Genomic DNA, 17,427 nt, shown 5'->3' with positions numbered 1-17,427 from the left:
TCGCTTTCAGTCTGTATGTGTCCCTAGGCCTGAAGAGGGTCTGCTGTAGACAGCATTTATATAGGTCTTGTTTTTGTATCCATTCAGCCAGTCTATGTCTTTTGGTTGGAGCATTTAATCTATTTACATTTAAGGTGGTTATTGATATGTATGTTCCTATTACCATTTTCTTAATTGTTTTGGGTTTGTTATTGTAGGTCTTTTCCTTCTCTTGTGTTTCCTGCCTAGGAAGTTCCTTTAGCATTTTTTGTAAAGCTGGTTTGGTGGTGCTGAATCCTCTTAGCTTTTGCTTGTCTGTAAGGTTTTTAATTTCTCCATCGAATCTGAATGAGATCCTTGCTGGGTAGAGTAATCTTGTTTGTAGGTTTTTGCCTTTCATCACTTTATATATGTCCTGCCACTCCCTTCTGGCTTGCAGAGTTTCTGCTGAAAGATCAGCTGTTAACTTTATGGGGATTCCCTTGTGTGTTATTTGTTGTTTTTCCCTTGCTGCTTTTAATATTTTTGCTTTCTATTTAATTTTTGATAGTTTGATCAATATGTGTCTTGGCGTGTTTCTCCTTGGATTTATCCTGTATGGGACTCTCTGTGCTTTCTGGACTTGATTGACTATTTCCTTTCCCATATTAGGGAAATTTTCAACTATAATGTCTTCAACTATTTTCTCATTCCCTTTCTTTTTCTCTTTTTCTTCTGGGACCCCTATAATTCGAATGTTGGTGCATTTAATGTTGTCCCAGAGGTCTCTGAGACTGTCCTCAATTCTTTTCATTCTTTTCTCTTTATTCTGCTCTGTGGTAGTTATTTGCACAATTTCATCTTCCAGGTCACTTATCCGTTCTTCTGCCTCAGTTATTCTCCCATTGATTCCTTCTAGACAATTTTTAGTTTCATTTATTGTGTTGTTCATCACTGTTTGTTTGCTCTTTAGTTCTTCTAGGTCCTTGTTAAACGTTTCTTGTATTTTTCCATTCTATTTCCAAGACTTTAGATCATCTTTACTATCATTACTCTGACTTCTTTTTCAGGTAGACTGCCTATTTCCTCTTCATTTGTTTGTTCTGGTGGGTTTTTTACCTTGCTCCTTCATCTGCTGTGTGTTTCTCTGTCTTCTCATTTTGCTTAACTTACTGTGTTTGGGGTCTCCTTTTCACAGCCTGCAGGTTTGCAGTTCCCTTTGTTTTTGGTGTCTGTCCCCAGTGGGTAAGGTTGGTTCAGTGGGTTGTGTAGGCTTCCTGGTGGAGGGGGCTGTTGCCTGTGTTGTGGTGGATGAGACTGGATCTTGTCTTTCTAGTGGGCAGGACCGCATCTGGTGGTGTGTTTTGGGGTGTCTGTGAACTTAGTATGATTTTAGACAGCTTCTCTGCTAATGGATGGGGTTGTGCTCCTGTCTTGCTAGTTGTTTGGCATAGGGTGTCCAGCACTGTAGCTTGCTGGTCGTTGAGTGGAGCTGGGTCTTAGTGTTGAGATAGAGATCTCTGGGAGAGCTTTCATCATTTGATATTACGTGGAGCCGGGAGGTCTCTGGTGGACCAATGTCCTGAACTCGGCTCTTCCACCTCAAAGGCACAGACCTGACACATGGCCTGAGCACCAAGACCCTGTCAGCCACACGGCCAGGTACATGGGGAGTTTCTTGCCTTTGGGGAAGTCTGAAGTCTTCTGCCAGCATTCAGTAGGTGTTCTGTAGGAGTTGTTCCACATGTAGATGTATTTCTGATGTATTTGTGGGGAGGAAGGTGATCTCCACATCTTACTCCTCCACCATCTTGAAGGTCTCTCCCTCATTGAATCTTCATCCCTAAAAGACTCAGACCTAAAAGACTGTTAAAATTTGCCTAGAGTCACAAGATTAGTTTGAACCAAGTTCTTCTTAACTCCAAGTTCATCACTACTACTTCTTGTTCAGAAGACACTCAAAGTATTCCATGTGCTCATTCCTAGATGGATGCTGAAGAATGGATTGACTGATATGTAAAACCAGAGAGCATTTGTAAGCCTCAGTAACTAAAACCCATTAGAGGAACGCCAGCACAGATCAAATTCTTCATTAAATAGTGATGTGAGAGGAGCCTGGTGTAATACTCCACGCTCTATAAAACACCATGGAAGCTACAAAGCGCAATTTGTGAAGACCTCTCATGATATGAGTGTTTGACAAAGAGTGAGATGGCTGTAAAAAGGAATCCACTGCTGACACTATGTTGGAACTGCCATTTTATAGTGGTCAACCGAGTCCTTCTAGCACAGGACAACACCAGTCTATGATAAAATGCAGTTGCACATGCCCCATCTTCTGCTCCTAGCTCTTGATCCTCTCTGACATCCCTTCCAAGAGGCACTACTATTGTTGAAAGCTGAGGCTGCCGCACCAGATCAGCTGGGAGAGAGTGTTTCCTGGCTGTCTGGTTTGAAGCATTCCCTATGTGCTTCTATTCAGTTTCAAAACTGAGCTCTGGACATAATCCCAAGATATCTAGATATCGGCACAATTGCAAAATATAGACTCAACCTCCTCCCCTTGCCTATTTGGAGATGCTTTTCAATAGCACAGGCATCTCTCCAGATATGCAGACCTCGGGCTTCTCTGGGAACAAAGGCAACAGTAAACTTGGATGCTTTGACCTGAAGGGAGAACATTCACAACAGTAAGGAGGGTAGTCCATGGGGTTTTATGATTTCACCAAAAAACTCAGGTCTGACAAGGCCAGTGATGCCAGGGAGACCAGGCTATGGACCCACCAAATAATTTGATTGGATGCGTATTTCGCCTTCGCTCTGATGAAATACAGATGGCTTGACCCTTCTTTGAGGACTATGATCCTTGGAACTTGCCTAACTAAATACTTCTGGATCTAATGTTCCGACCAAGAATTTCCTATTAGAACATCACAAAATGGTTTAATCCTTCACTTACATATAAGCTGTAGCACCATGTGTTTAAATGAACAGCAAATTTCCAAATTTCATTTTTATGTCTTCTGTACTTGTCTGGCTTAGAATGGAACAGAACACCATGAGTCAGGAGGAACACTTGGCTTGTGTAAGTAGATAAATGACCATAAGCAAAGGCCTCCTTACTCCATCTGGACGTTGTGGTACAGAGAGGTCAGAACCTTGATCCATTGTGCTTTCAAAACCATTTTTAGGTGGTAAAGGGCATTGCTATACTGTTACCGCTACATGGTGGCTTCAGGAGTCACCCCAGCAGCCTTTGGCAGGAAAACTATGGGGCTGCCCAATAACGTAAATTGTATAAATGTTTTTGAATGACTTTTAAAAAATCACTCTAAAAGTAAACATTCAGGTATGTCATAAGAACAAGTTACATTTTGAAAGAAAGAGTCGTAGGAAGATTCCTTTAGGAATAAACCTACAATGAGTTTCTCCTATTAGTAAAATATGTAATAGAAATATTTTGACCTCATTAGAAGAAAGAAGAACAAAGAGAGAAAAGCCATGATGAATTCTTCGAGAAAACTGTAGAACATGCATAAAATTTGGAAGAAGAAAATTCAAATTGCTCATAATCGTACCACACAGAGATCACATTGCTACACTGGTGAATACCATATTAACCAATGATAATGTGCGTGCACGTGCACACGCGCACACACACACACACACACACAATAACAATGGCAATACTGAAATTATTACACTGTTTTATGCTCTGCTGTCAAAATTTCAAATAGCTTTCAGAATTTTTATACCCAGCATCACTTGGTGGACTTAATTGAGTCATGAGACCCTGTCTATGAAATGGATATTTGACTTCTTGCCCTGGATGTCACTTCATCACTTTTCCAAGTTATTAGGTTGTTATGAGATGTAAGTGACTTTACAGAGATCTATAGAAATCCACATCTCTATATGTGGAAGAGGTGCCCTAAAGAAGGCAGGTGGTGACCTGAGAGTTAGAAGACCTGGTTGAATGTCCCTTGAAATGCATTTTACAATTGGACCTCAATTTCTTTAGCTATAAAGATGGGCAGATGATGATGATCCTAGTTGTCATTTCTAGGCCAGGTAAACTGTCGTTTTCATAATTCTATTATTCTTGTAATTGGCATTATTGGACATCCACACATATTCCAACATTCCTCCAGGCTGCTGAAATAATCTCTGCTCTTCGGTGAAGATGCAGAACTTATCCAAGTGCTGTTGTCACGTGATGGAGACTTCCCATTGCATGTGAAGGGTGGGTTACACAGAGGAATGAGCTGGTAAGACAGAGAGCCATGGAATAATGAATGGCAAAGTACAAAGCCAGAAACCTGAGGAAGTTACACACTTGGGCAAGAACTGTGTGGTTTGGTGAAGCCCTGATTCAAGGGGTGGTGGACAGCAGTGTTGGAGGCCCTGAGGCAGACAGGTAGAAAGATTGAAAATCCAAACTGAAGACTATTTCATGACTCCTGCCCTTGGGATATTCACTGTACTGGATCTCTCAGTAATGAGCCAAGTATCTCTCTTTGCTTGTCAAGGCAGACTGAAGTTCTTTGCAAACATCTATTCTCTGAAACCCTAAAGAATAGAAATACACCAACGCACATGGACCAGTATTGAGGAGAGAGAAAAGTGGAGCCTTAGAGAGAACTGCTAACCTGAATACAACCTGAACTTCAGGCATCAGCCCTCTTAAAGACAACCTATATTGCCTGCCTCATTTCCTTCTTTCCTCTTTAATCCGGAGCAACAAGGGGGAAGAAATGAAGGGCTCAATTACCTTGCTAGAGTCAAAGAGAATAAAGCTGAACAGAGTAAGGAATTATATATGCATAAGAAAAGCTCTTAAATCTCCACGGCTCACTGAAATCAGCTCCCATTCCTTTGTGTGGAAGACGAAAACAGCTGAACCTTCTGAGATGGATCTGGGCTGGCTTAGAAAGTGACACCTGCCTGGACTTAACACTTCCTGCTAACTCTTTATGCCAACTCTTCCTGCAGATGAAAAAGTAGATCAGATTCCTTTATCAATTCAACAGATAAGTGTCTCGCAGACACAAAAAAATTATCAAAAGTCAACTTCTCTATCATCCGATGGCTGGCAGCATCCTGCAGTATTTATGAAGTGCTATTACACTGTGGTTACTTTTATGTGGCCGTAAGTCTTTCAATGTATGTGAAATTACAGCTCATTGAAATCCACTTAATGAGGACACAGCCTTCACGTTTCACAGTTAAATCTCACAGAAGAAGTTATAATCATGAATTTTCCTTATTAAGTTCCAGTCTTTGTATGTAAATTGAAGTATTAAAACAATGACATACGGATCAAAGTTTTTAATTTTAGTCCCTTGCCTCAGATTTAATTTAAAAGTCTTAAATTATGCAGCGAATTGCATCTCTTTATTCTTACAGCTATTTAAAACAGATTTAATTATTTCCCATAACATGCAGACACTACTTCTGCCTAGCAGTCCTCTCAAATGAATGCCTTCCAAATCAGTTTTGCTGAGCTCTTAAGACTGATTAGGTCCTTTGCCATCCATCCTGTGCCTTCAGGTTCTCACATTGGATTTCTCTAGAAAGCCGAGTTATCACATTGAAAGTCTATAGACTCACTAGGTGCTCACTAGTGGTCCAGAGGACATCCATCTTAAGCAAATCTTCAGACAGAGATGCTACCTCTCATTGCTGGGGTCTCACTGCAAAACACCTTCGATTGGCTCCCTAAAATTCAGGTGTCGTAAAATGTAAAATGTTCGGCTTCTTAAACACAACTTCATGGATTCCTCCTCTCCCTTCTTGGTTGGTCCCTGGATCAATGTTCTTTGTCCTTAAGAAAACAGTGATGCATAAATGCATAGTGTGAGTGTGAGTGTGTGTGTGCATGTGTGTGTGTTCTTGGATCTGCCATAATGAGTGAGTCTGGGATGGAAGCAAGACTGGCTCCTTTGCCTTGTTGCTTCTAATGAAGATTCTTTTATTACGGTAAATTTGGAGAGAATCCTCAAAGCAGTAGGGATGGGGTTCCCAACACGGGAGCTTTTCATCAACTTCAACAGAATTATGCGGTTCTCTGAGTAACCAAGCTGTAGGATTTTGAAGGACTTGTGTTATGATGTCATTGTGTCACCTAGATGTGGGGGTGGGCTCACATGCTATTTACAAAAAGGGATTCCATTTCCTGCATTTGTCAAATCTGCAAAATTTTGGCTCACGCACATCCTATCGTACATGGAGTTACAAGTTGGCATCAGTGTACTTAGCGTTTGATTATCTTCAGTCAATAAGAAGTTCTCTTCTTTGCTCTGGTTTTAGCAAGGTTTCCATTGATATTCTTATGTTAGAATTAGGACATGCACTAGAACAGAATATAGGAAGGGATTTGGATTTCAGATGAAGACTTTAACATGTTTGGGATGTTATTCAAATTTTAAGAGCCTTTTTCCTTTTAAGTTTAGACTTTATCTCTACATTCTTTGGGGAAGCCTATCCAAATCCACACACATTTATTGAGTTCCTATCAATATTGTAGGCACGGTAAGCAGAGATGCTAGAGCTGCAATCAGGCAGGATATGATTCCTATCTTAATAATACTGATCACTTATTGGGAGATGCCAAAAAGAGATGACTGCTATTATAGATTAGTAATATAGATATAGATATCTATAATAATCTAATATAGATCATTATTATAATTTAATTAAGTAAATTAATTTTCTTTTTGTTTTGAATGAATACAAAATATTTAGTATTTTCCATTTTGTGTGTTTAGATTTTTACTTAAAACTTGATACAGCAGAGGTCCTAGTTAACCCAAAACATGTAGTTCCACAAGCTGAAATATGTCTACTCATAAATGAAAAGTACATGACATAAAATTGGAACTCAGTAAAATATTTGTTGAAGAACAAATAAACACACATATCTAACTAGTTGGTGGAACGGTTGACTCCTCAGGTCTCTAATGCTTTAGTTGATACGCATAGGAGATGGAGCCTACACGGAGGGGTTTGTATGTAAGTAACTGGGGACAAAGAAAGGCGGGGGCATTGCATCAGTCCCCAGTCCAACCTAGCCTCGCAGACAGAAGACAAGTCTAGAGGAGAAAATTGAACCAGGAATAAACCATGAGACACAGGAGCATGATCTTTGGTGCCCAAATGATAAAATATTATACTGGCTTGGAGAGTCTTCTGCCCACATCTCATTAATCACACTACGGTGCCATATCAAAATGTAGCAGGGACCTCTTGGTCCCTTTGGCACCTGGAGGACTTGCTGCTTTAGGGGCATCAGAAGCATGGCATTAATATCCCTATTGTTATAAAGAATTGGCACTAGGTATGGGGGCAAATCAGATACTCTATTCAAAGTAAATTTAGGAGCAACAAATTCAAATGAGAAGTGAACTCATAGAAATTTTGAGAAGGATGTAGAGAACCCATGTATTACCAGTGGCACATGTCAGGAGTTTTTGTTTGTTTGGGTTTTAAATTTAATTTAGCAATATTATAACCTAATTCATACCTAAGACTCAGGAGAAGTTTGGTACACATGGATGTTAATGTCCTTGAGTACTGCATTCATATCCTGTTTTCCAACTTTCTTTAGAGTGGATAAAACAGCACTAGATACACTGTAGTCATTCAATAAATTGCAAAGAGGAGGATTTGGCCTCTCTCTTTGCTGAAATGGTTTTCAACAAGCTGATCTCAAGCCATGAATATTCTCAGAAAATCCAGGAGGAAACTCTTGATTTACATACTGACGAGTGTCTAAGAATACAGCAGCAGCCACAGCGCAGACTGGCTTGGGCGTAGATAATTTTGCCTGTTCTTTCTACCCCTTGATCTTTGTTACTCCTGCCAAGCATCTCTAGAGAGCCTTAGGAAATACATGAAGTTCTTTGCCAGAAAATGGTTGTTTCCGCCACAGAGAAGCAGTAGCAAGGCAGGAGAACATAGATCCTGGATTTGACTCCTGGCTCCATTACTTAGTAGCTGTGTGATCTTAGGTGAGTTACTCTGCCTTTCTGTGCTTCGGCTGTGCCATCTATAAAATGATAAAGATAATATCAATACTTACTCGCATAGGGCTGCAGTGGGATCTAAATGAGACAATCCATGAAACACTCACAAACTGGACCACAGTTAGTGCTCAATCAATGTTAGACATCTGCATTATTATCGTGTCAACTTGCAGCGCTCCTCAGCTTCTCTGAGACACTCTGCTGTCCTGTATTCTGCATTGTTTATCACACACCTCAGCCATGCCTACATATATAGTCCAGAGATTAGTAGAGAAACTGAGGTTGTTTCTGTAAGGTGAGCTTGCGACTCATTAGCACAGGATCTCACAATCAAATGTGAGGTCTCCAGGGCCTCTTGACATGGGGACAGTCTTTAGGGCTTGGTGCTTTGTACTAGGAGGCAAGAGCATCAAGGGGCCAATTCTGACAGGTGAAGGCAGCAGACTTATCCCTGCTGCTGTAGCTTTGCCCATTCGAGTGGAATGAACTCACTCGTTATTTTTTTCCCCCTTTTTGTGCCCAGAAGGCATGAATTTACACATCTTAGAACCAGATTCCCCAAGCTGCTCCCACGTCACCCAGCCAAGTTTGAGACGCCTGATCATCTTGGTTACATGGAAAGCAACACTGAACAGATGAGAGTCTGGCCTCTGTCCCTAGAGGGTGTACAGAGGTTGGAGCTGAGCAGGCCTGATTTCTTGTTTCAGATCTTGCTCTACTGTATTCTTCAAAATGAAATAAACATCTAAATTCTGAATCCTGCTCCAGCATTGACATCTGCTGCTTCAGAAGATGATGTTCTTCTGAGTATCATAATGAGGTTCCTTATGTCTCTGGGAAAGGGACCTTCACCTTCATCATAGGATATAGGATTGGCCTGGAAAATGAATTCCCTCCCTAACAGTTTTCTTTTTCCTTATTGTTTAATGACCTAAATACTAAGTGTTTTATTTGAATTTCTAAAGTGATTTTTAAGTAAGCTTTTTGTTGAATACAGTACACATAAAAATATGCATATCATTAAATATACAACTTGAATTTTACAAAGTGAATGCATTTATAAATCACCAAGAAATTTAAAATTGCTAATACCACCAAAACCCTCCCTTCCACTCCCCCTTCAAAGGTAATAATTCTTCTCATTTCTATCACCATAAATCAGTTTTGCCTATTTTTTGCAGATTAATTAAGTAGGCTCACATAATATGCATTTTTTTCAGTCTGATTTCTTTAGCTCAATATTAGCTATGAGATTCATTCACATTTCTGTATGTAGCAATAGTTTGCTGTTTTTCATTGTTGTATGGTATTCCATTTTATGTGTACTGGCATTTATTTCTCCATGCTAATGTTGATCAATATCAGTAATTATATCTTTATTTTCTATAACTTCCATTTGCTTACTGCCTCCTATTGATGACTGCTGTGGGGTTAAATTTTATATCTTATCCCATATTCATAAACATATTAATCATATCTCAGGCAACTGTTCTTTCTTCTGTTGCTTTTTTCCTGTTCTTGGTCCTGTTTCTTGATATATCTGTAATTATTTAAACACCCCAAATTTTATATGCAAAAAACAAGTAAGGCCTCTGATGTATGTTATTTTCCTAAAGAGGATTTGTTATAGCTTCTGACAGACATTTAAAATGGGGGAAAATCACTCTAACCCTTCAAAGACTGAAATAACGTCAGTTGGGATTTCAGGGTGTAGAGAGTCTGGTCTAATTCTGTTTTGTCCTTACTCCTAGCATAGAGCTTTCCAGGAGTCTCCAGAACCTAGTCTTGTATCGTTCACCAGGGCTTTCCTCTTGATAGTCCCTAAACTCAAATTTTTTATCTCCCCCAAATGTAATACTTCTAAAAACTATATTTGACTTCACATCCTCTTAACTGACTACTTTCTATTTTGTCTGTATCCCTCAGATATTGTCAAATAACTCAAGGGAACAAAAGACACAGAATATTGTATGTCTTCTTTATACGTCCCTTCTCTCTGTGTTTTGACATCATCAGTCCCAGCTGACCTGGTGACCCTGAAGTCCAAGCTCTATCTTCCCAGGCTTGTAAGTCCACCAACAGATGTTTAGCCAACACTTTCCATCTCACCTTCTACTGGGAATCTGAAAATCTGACCTCTTATACAGTATGATGTATGAATTGGCAAGGTTCTTGAGGGGAAATACAGCATAAAATGTTCATCACAATGAATTTCCCATCTCTCAAGAAAAGAATTGTAGCTTCTCAAATCCTCTCTCTCCTTCTGTGTGTAGGTCTGCCTCTCTCTTTCCCACTCTCTCTCTCACTCTTGCTCTAAATAATACATATATATCTGGTTTGCAGCAAGCTAGACTGTCATAGCCTCAGGCAGAAGTCCCCAGAGATTTATTTCTGTGAAATGCAAGCAACTCCAATTGGTCTAAATTGGCCCATCTCTTTCTAGTTCCAACTGAAGAACTTTCGGGAACATTAGTATTTAGAAAACTGAGTATGGTTAAAAGGCACTTATTAAGAAGATAGTAGAAAAGAGTATTAGGTTAGAGTAGTGGTTTTCTAAGTGGTCCTTGAACTAAAAGCAACAGCATTATCAGAGCCAGGGTTGCAAACTCATTTAGTTCACAGTTTTTTCTACAGGAATTAAAATACTAAGTATTTTGAGTAAACCTGACAATGTAATCCTAACTGCTTCATCTTTTCCCCTTCAAGTCACACTCCAGAACCTCTCAGACTGGTCTATCCCTCTTGATGTTGCCCTTGTTTCCTTCTTTTTTTTTTTTTTTCCTTGAAGCATGATGCATAACCTACCACCTTGTTAGAAATGCATACTCCTGGGTCCTAACCTCAACCTACTGCATCAGAATCTTTGGCGACGGAGCCCAGGAAACTGTTTTAACATGCCCACCAGGTAATTCCTATGCATATTAAAGGCTGAGAGCCACTGGGCTATCAGAAGAGGATGGGGTAAGTCAATGTTGTATATCTTCATCCTGGTGTCATTATGAACTTTTAAAATCCCATTGTATTCACAAGGCCTAGCACAGTGTTGGCCATATTTTAGGTACTCAGAAAACATGGTTGAAGGTAGCATACCTGATTTAATAATTGAGATCATTTTATGAAAGTGTTTATCCTTTAGAGATCATCTTCCTCATTTACAAGATGACAAACACACCCGTGTACATTCTAAAATACATAACATACATGTCATCTTATCCTACCATCTAAATACTCATAAATTTCAGACAATCATAATTTGGCAAATAATAATTGATGCTTATAATATCCCTGAGGTGTTATTAAAAAATAAACCTATTAATTGTCAAAGAAATTATACTCAATTATGTTTAGATTGGCCTTGATGCTATATGTATGACCAGCATGTTGCCTTTAGAAAGAAAAGCCAAGACCTCAGGTTAAGAGAGGAAGACAGCATTAGCAGCTTTTAGGTTAGTTCAGTATGTGTGTGTGTTAAGTTATTCTAGGAATACCATTGATGTATTCTGAGAAAACATTTTGCTAAAAGTGCCAACAAGGCAAGGTTAAATCCAAACAGAATCCCTAGCAAGTGAGAGATTCAGTAAGAGAGAAGAACAACTTACAATGAAATAAAAATAAATGAAGAAATGTGTCAGAGAAAGTGAAATGATAACAACAACAAAAACCAAGGAACTAAAAGTAGAATAAAAATTTTAAACAAAATTTAAAATTAAAAAAAAATATATATGTAAACCAAGACAAAAAGACATGTAAAGGGAGCCATGACTCCTTAGGAAAAATCACTGGCTCTAGAAGGTAGAGGGGAGATGGGCCTTGGTCCTACCTCTTCCAGCTGCACCACGAGAGTAACATTGTGCCCTTGTTCCGCTGTCAGCTTTCCATCAGCGGTGACAATCCGGAGCCCCCGCGGGGCCTTCCCTGGGCACTTCTGTGGTTTGGCCGTGTACTGTTCTCTCACCCCATCAGTGCAGTTATTGGAAACCACCTTTCTATACCTAAATGGAAAAAAAGAAGGTCAAATTGTAATCCAGCTCATGATAATTTAGATCACTCCCAACTTTTGAAGCGGAACCTTCTTCTTAGCCTTGAGGGCTATCAATAACTACCTTTCCTGTTGCTCTGAAGATTACAGTTTATTCGCAGAAAGTACCCAACAGAGAGCCAAATCATCATAGGAACACACTGTATCTAATATTAACATTTCAATTTACTGCTTTTATTTATTTAGTCAATCGATGAATCAAATCATTTCACTTTGGAGCTGCGGGAAATGCATAGCAGCAGTAGAAGACATGGTCCTCCTTGCCCTCAATAAATTTATGATCTAGCTGAAAAGATATACATGGATAATCTAGGAGATACTTCAAAGGCTATATAATTAAGGGTTAGAATGAGTAATATATATTGCAAAGGCATGTGTAGTTCAGAGAAAGAATAGATTCTTATGCATTATATGCCTCAACGTTAGATACCATACAAGATGATGTACTAATGGTACAGTGCAGAAAGTTGGCTAAATTTGATAGTTTTTAGTCAATATTTCATGAGGAGTTATACTGTCGAAACTGTTGAAACCTCATATTAAGGAGACATCAGTCTACGATTAAGTAAATTGTTCCAACTGTTTTGCTTTTTTCTTCTTGTTTTAGCTTTAATAGGAAAGAAAAGAAAAAGAATTGTCCTACAAATTTATCCTATACAATTGATCAGATTCATAGTAAATTAGAATCTGTGGGCTTTAAATAACTAACCTTTAAGACTTCTGAGGTTCAGTGTTACCTATTCATCATCTTTTTTTGTGTGGAGTCCACAGCAACAGCTTTATGTATTCATATATTTGATTTCTCAAGTCTACCTGCTTGAAGTTATTGGTAGAGCTCAAAATGGAAGCAATCAAAGTCCAAGGTCTTTCCATTCTTCTAGACCAGGAGTTGACAAAACTTTTTACATAAAGTGCCAGGGAGTAAATGTTTTAGCTTTGTAGGTTATATAGTTTTTATCACAAGTACTTAGCTCTTTGGTTGTAACACAAAAGTGGACATAGACAATGCACAAAAGAATGAATGCATCTGGATTCTAATAAAACTTTATTTACAAAATCTGGTAGTGTGAAGGCCTGCAGGCTATTGTTTTCCAACCCCTTCAAATCTAGCCAAAGTCCTTTCTATGTCCCTAAATCTCAAGAATGACTACCTAAAAGGTTGAGAAAATAAAATTAAATACTGTCTGGGAAAGTGCTTTGAACACTATGGATCACCGCAAGGCCAATTACTAATATTAAGCTCACCTCACAGGGTATTTGTAAGGATGAAATGGATTAATGTACACAGAACACTTAAAACCCCCCTGACAATTAGCAAGTGCTTATGAAATGCTGTCAAAATTTTTATTTAACATTATTATTTATCCTACCTGTTCACAACCTTCATGGATTCCACTTTCATTAGGACAAGTCACAAATCCTCTGATCTTGCAAAAGAAGCCTTTGTTTTACTTTTCTGGACTCTTTCTTCTCAACTAGCTCATTCTGCCAAACTTCTCTTTTCCATCCTCTTGAAAGTACTTCTTTTTTTTTGTTCTTTCTGCTTCCATGTCCTCCTGTATGCCTTACCAGCTGCCTAAAACTTACCCACACTTTATTTTTTCAATTTTTGAATTTTATTTTATTTTTTTATACAGCAGGTTCTTATTAGTTATCCATTTTACATATATTAGTGTATATATGTCAATCCCAATCTCCCAATTCATCACACCACTACTCACTCCCCCTGCTGCTTTCCCCCTTGATGTCCATACGTTTGCTCTCTACATCTGTGTCTCAATTTCTGCCCTGAAAACCAGTTCATCTGTACCATTTTTCTAGGTTCCACATATATGCATTAATGTACGATATTTGTTTTTCTCTTTCTGACTTACTTCACTCTGTATGACAGTCCCTAGATTCATCCACGTCTCTACAAATGACCCATTTCGTTCCTTTTTATGGCTGAGTAATATTCCATTGTATATATGTACCACATCTTCTTTATCCGTTTGTCTGTTGATGGGCATTTAGGTTGCTTCCATGAGCAGGTTATTGCAAACAGTGCTGCAATGAACATTGGGGTGCATGTCTCTTTTTGAATTATGGTTTTCTCTGCATATATGCCCAGTAGTGGGATTGCTGGGTCATATGGTAATTGTATTTTTAGTTTTTTAAGGAACCTCCATACTGTTCTCCATAGTGGCTGTATCAATTTACACTCCCACCAAGAGTGCAAGAGGGTTCCCTTTTCTCCAAACCCTCTGCAGCATTTGTTGTTTGTAGATTTTCTGATGATGCCCATTCTAAATGGTGTGAGGTGATACCTCACTGTAGTTTTGATTTGCATTTCTCTAATAATTAGTGATGTTGAGCAGCTTTTCATGTGCTTCTTGGTCATCTGTATGTCTTCTTTGGAAAAATGTCTATTTAGGTCTTCTGCCCATTTTTGGATTGGGTTGTTTGTTTTTTTAATATTGAGCTGCATGAGCTGTTTATATATTTGGGAGATTAATCCTTTGTCTGTTGATTCATTTGCAAATATTTTCTCCCATTCTGAGGGTTGTCTTTTCGTCTTGTTTGTAGTTTCCTTTGCTTTGCAAAAGCTTTTAAGTTTCATTAGATCCCATTTGTTTATTTTTGTTTTTATTTCCATTACTCTAGGAGGTGGATCAAAAAAGATCTTGCTGTGATTTATGTCAAAGAGTGTTTTTCCTATGTTCTCCTCTAAGAGTTTTATAGTGTCCAGTCTTACGTTTAGGTCTCTAATCCATTTTGAGTTTATTTTTGTGTATGGTGTTAGGGAGTGTTCTAATTTCATTCTTTGCCATGTAGCTGTCCAGTTTTCCCAGCACCACTTATTGAAGAGACTGTCTTTTCTCCATTGTATACCCTTGCCTCCTTTGTTGTAGATTAGTTGACCATAGTTGCGTGGGTTTACCTCTGGGCTTTCTATCATCTTCCATTGAGCTATATTTCTGTTTTTATACCAGTACCATATTGTCTTAATTACTGTAGCTTTGTAGTATAGTCTGAAGTCAGGGAGTCTGATCCTTCCAGCTCTTTTTTTCCCCCTCAAGACTGCTTTGGCTATTTGGGGTCTTTTGTATCTCCATACAAATTTTAAGGTTTTTTGTTCTAGTTCTGTAAAAAATGCCATTGGTAATTTGATAGGGATTGCAATGAATCTGTAGATTGCTTTGGGTAGTACAGTCATTTTCACAATGTTGATTCTTCCAATCCAAGAACATGGTATATCTCTCCATCTGTTTGTATCATCTTTAATTTCTTTCATCAGTGTCTTATAGTTTTCTGCATACAGATCTTTTGTCTCCCTAGATAGGTTTATTCCTAGGTATTTTATTCTTTTTGTTGCAGTGGTAAATGGGAGTGTTTCCTTAATTTCTCTTTCAGATTTTTCATCATTAGTGTATAGGAATGCAAGAGATTTATGTGCATTCATTTTGTATCCGGCTACTTTACCAAATTCATTGATTAGCTCTAGTAGTTTTCTGGTGGCATCTTTAGGATTCTCTATGTATAGTATCATGTCATCTGCAAACAGTGACAGTTTTACTTCTTCTTTTCCAATTTGTATTTTTTTATTTCTTTTTCTTCTCTGATTGCCATGGCTAGGACTTCCAAAACTATGTTGAATAATAGTGGTGAGAGTGGACATCCTTGTCTTGTTCCTGATCTTAGAGGAAATGCTTTCAGTTTTTCACCATTGAGAATGATGTGTGCTGTGGGTTTGTCATATATGGCCTTTATTATGTTGACGTAGGTTCCCTCTATGACCATTTTCTGGAGAGTTTGTATCATAAATGGGTGTTGAATTTTGTCGAAAGCTTTTTCTGCATCTATTTAGATGATCATATGGTTTTTATTCTTCAGTTTGTTAATATGGTGTATCACGTTGATTGATTTGCATATATTGAAGAATCCTTGCATCCCTGGAATAAATCTCACTTGGTCATGCTGTATGATCCGTTTAACGTGCTGTTGGATTCTGTTTGCTAGTATTTTGTTGAGGATTTTTGCATCTATGTTCACCAGTGATATTGGTCTGCAGTTTACTTTCTTTGTGACATCTTTGTCTGGCTTTGGTATCAGGGTGATGGTGGCCTCATAGAATGAGTTTGGGAGTGTTCCTCCCTCTGCTATATTTTGGAAGAGTTTGAGAAGGATAGGTGTTAACTCTTTTCTAAATGTTTGAGAGAATTCGCCTGTGAAGCCATCTGGTCCTGGGCTTTTGTTTGTTGGAAAATTTTTAATCACAGTCTCAATTTCAGTGCTTGTGATTGGTCTGTTTATATTTTCTATTTCTTCCTGGTTCAGTCTCAGAAGGTCGTGCCTTTCTAAGAATTTGTCCATTTCTTCCAGGTTGTCCATTTTATTGGCATATAGCTGCTTGTAGTAATCTCTCATGATCCTTTGTATTTCTGCAGTGTCAGTTGTTACTTCTCCTTTTTCATTTCTAATTGTATTGATTTGAGTCTTCTCCCATTTTTTCTTGAGGAGTCTGGTTTATGGTTTATCTATCTTGTTTATCTTCTCAAATAACTAGTTTTTAGTTTTGTTTTATTGATCTTTGCTATTGTTTTCTTTGTTTCTATTTCATTTATTTCTGCTCTGATCTTTATGATTTCTTACCTTCTGCTAACTTCGGGTTTTGTTTGTTCTTCTTTCTCTATTTCTTTTAGGTGTAAGGTTAGATTGTTTATTTGAGATTATTCTTGTTTCTTGAGGTAGGCTTGTATTGCTATAAACTTCCCTCTTAGAACTACTTTTGCTGCGTCCCATAGGTTTTGGATCGTCGTGTTTTCATTGTCATTTGTCTCTAGGGATTTTTTGATTTCCTCTCTGATTTCTTCAGTGATCTCTTGGCTATTTAGTAACGTATTGTTTAGCCTCCATGTGTTTGTGTTTTTTACGTTTTTTTCCCTGTAATTGATTTCTAATCTCATAGTGTTGTAGTCAGAAAAGATGCTTGTTATGATTTTAATTTTCTTAAATTTACTGAGGCTTGATTTGTGACCCAAGATGTGATCTATCCTGAAGAATGTTCCGTGCTCACTTGAGAAGAAAGTGTAATCGGCTGTTTTTTGGATGGAATGTCCTATAATTTTCAATTAAATCTATCTGGTCTATTGTGTCATTTAAAGCTTGCGTTTCCTTATTAATTTTCTGTTTGGATGATCTGTCCATTGGTGTAAGTGAGGTGTTAAAGTCCCCCACTATTATTGTGTTACTGTCGATTTCCCCTTTTACAGCTGTTAGCAGTTGCCTTATGTATTGAGGTGCTCCTATGTTGGGTGCATATATATTTAGAATTGTTATATCATCTTCTTGGACTGATCCCTTGATCATTATGTAGTGTCCTTCCTTGTCTCTTGCAACATTCTTTATTTTAAAGTCTATTTTATC

The 17,427-nt window shown here is 38.3% G+C and overlaps 1 protein-coding gene across 1 annotated transcript in view; it reads right to left on the bottom strand.

The window, feature by feature from the left end:
* SORCS1 (sortilin related VPS10 domain containing receptor 1) overlaps positions 1-17,427 on the bottom strand; it is a 414,532-nt gene that overhangs the window by 67,652 nt on the left and 329,453 nt on the right. Inside the window, exon 20 of the mRNA XM_036829279.1 lies at positions 11,803-11,974. Coding sequence (XP_036685174.1) covers positions 11,803-11,974 — 172 coding nt within the window. The remainder of the gene's footprint in view (positions 1-11,802; positions 11,975-17,427) is intronic.

This window comes from Balaenoptera musculus, chromosome 16 (genome assembly GCF_009873245.2).
Source record: "Balaenoptera musculus isolate JJ_BM4_2016_0621 chromosome 16, mBalMus1.pri.v3, whole genome shotgun sequence".
In the NCBI taxonomy this organism is placed as follows: Eukaryota; Metazoa; Chordata; class Mammalia; order Artiodactyla; family Balaenopteridae; genus Balaenoptera; species Balaenoptera musculus.
Note: the sequence above shows the minus strand (reverse complement) of the source record. Positions and strands in the feature narration are given on the sequence as shown.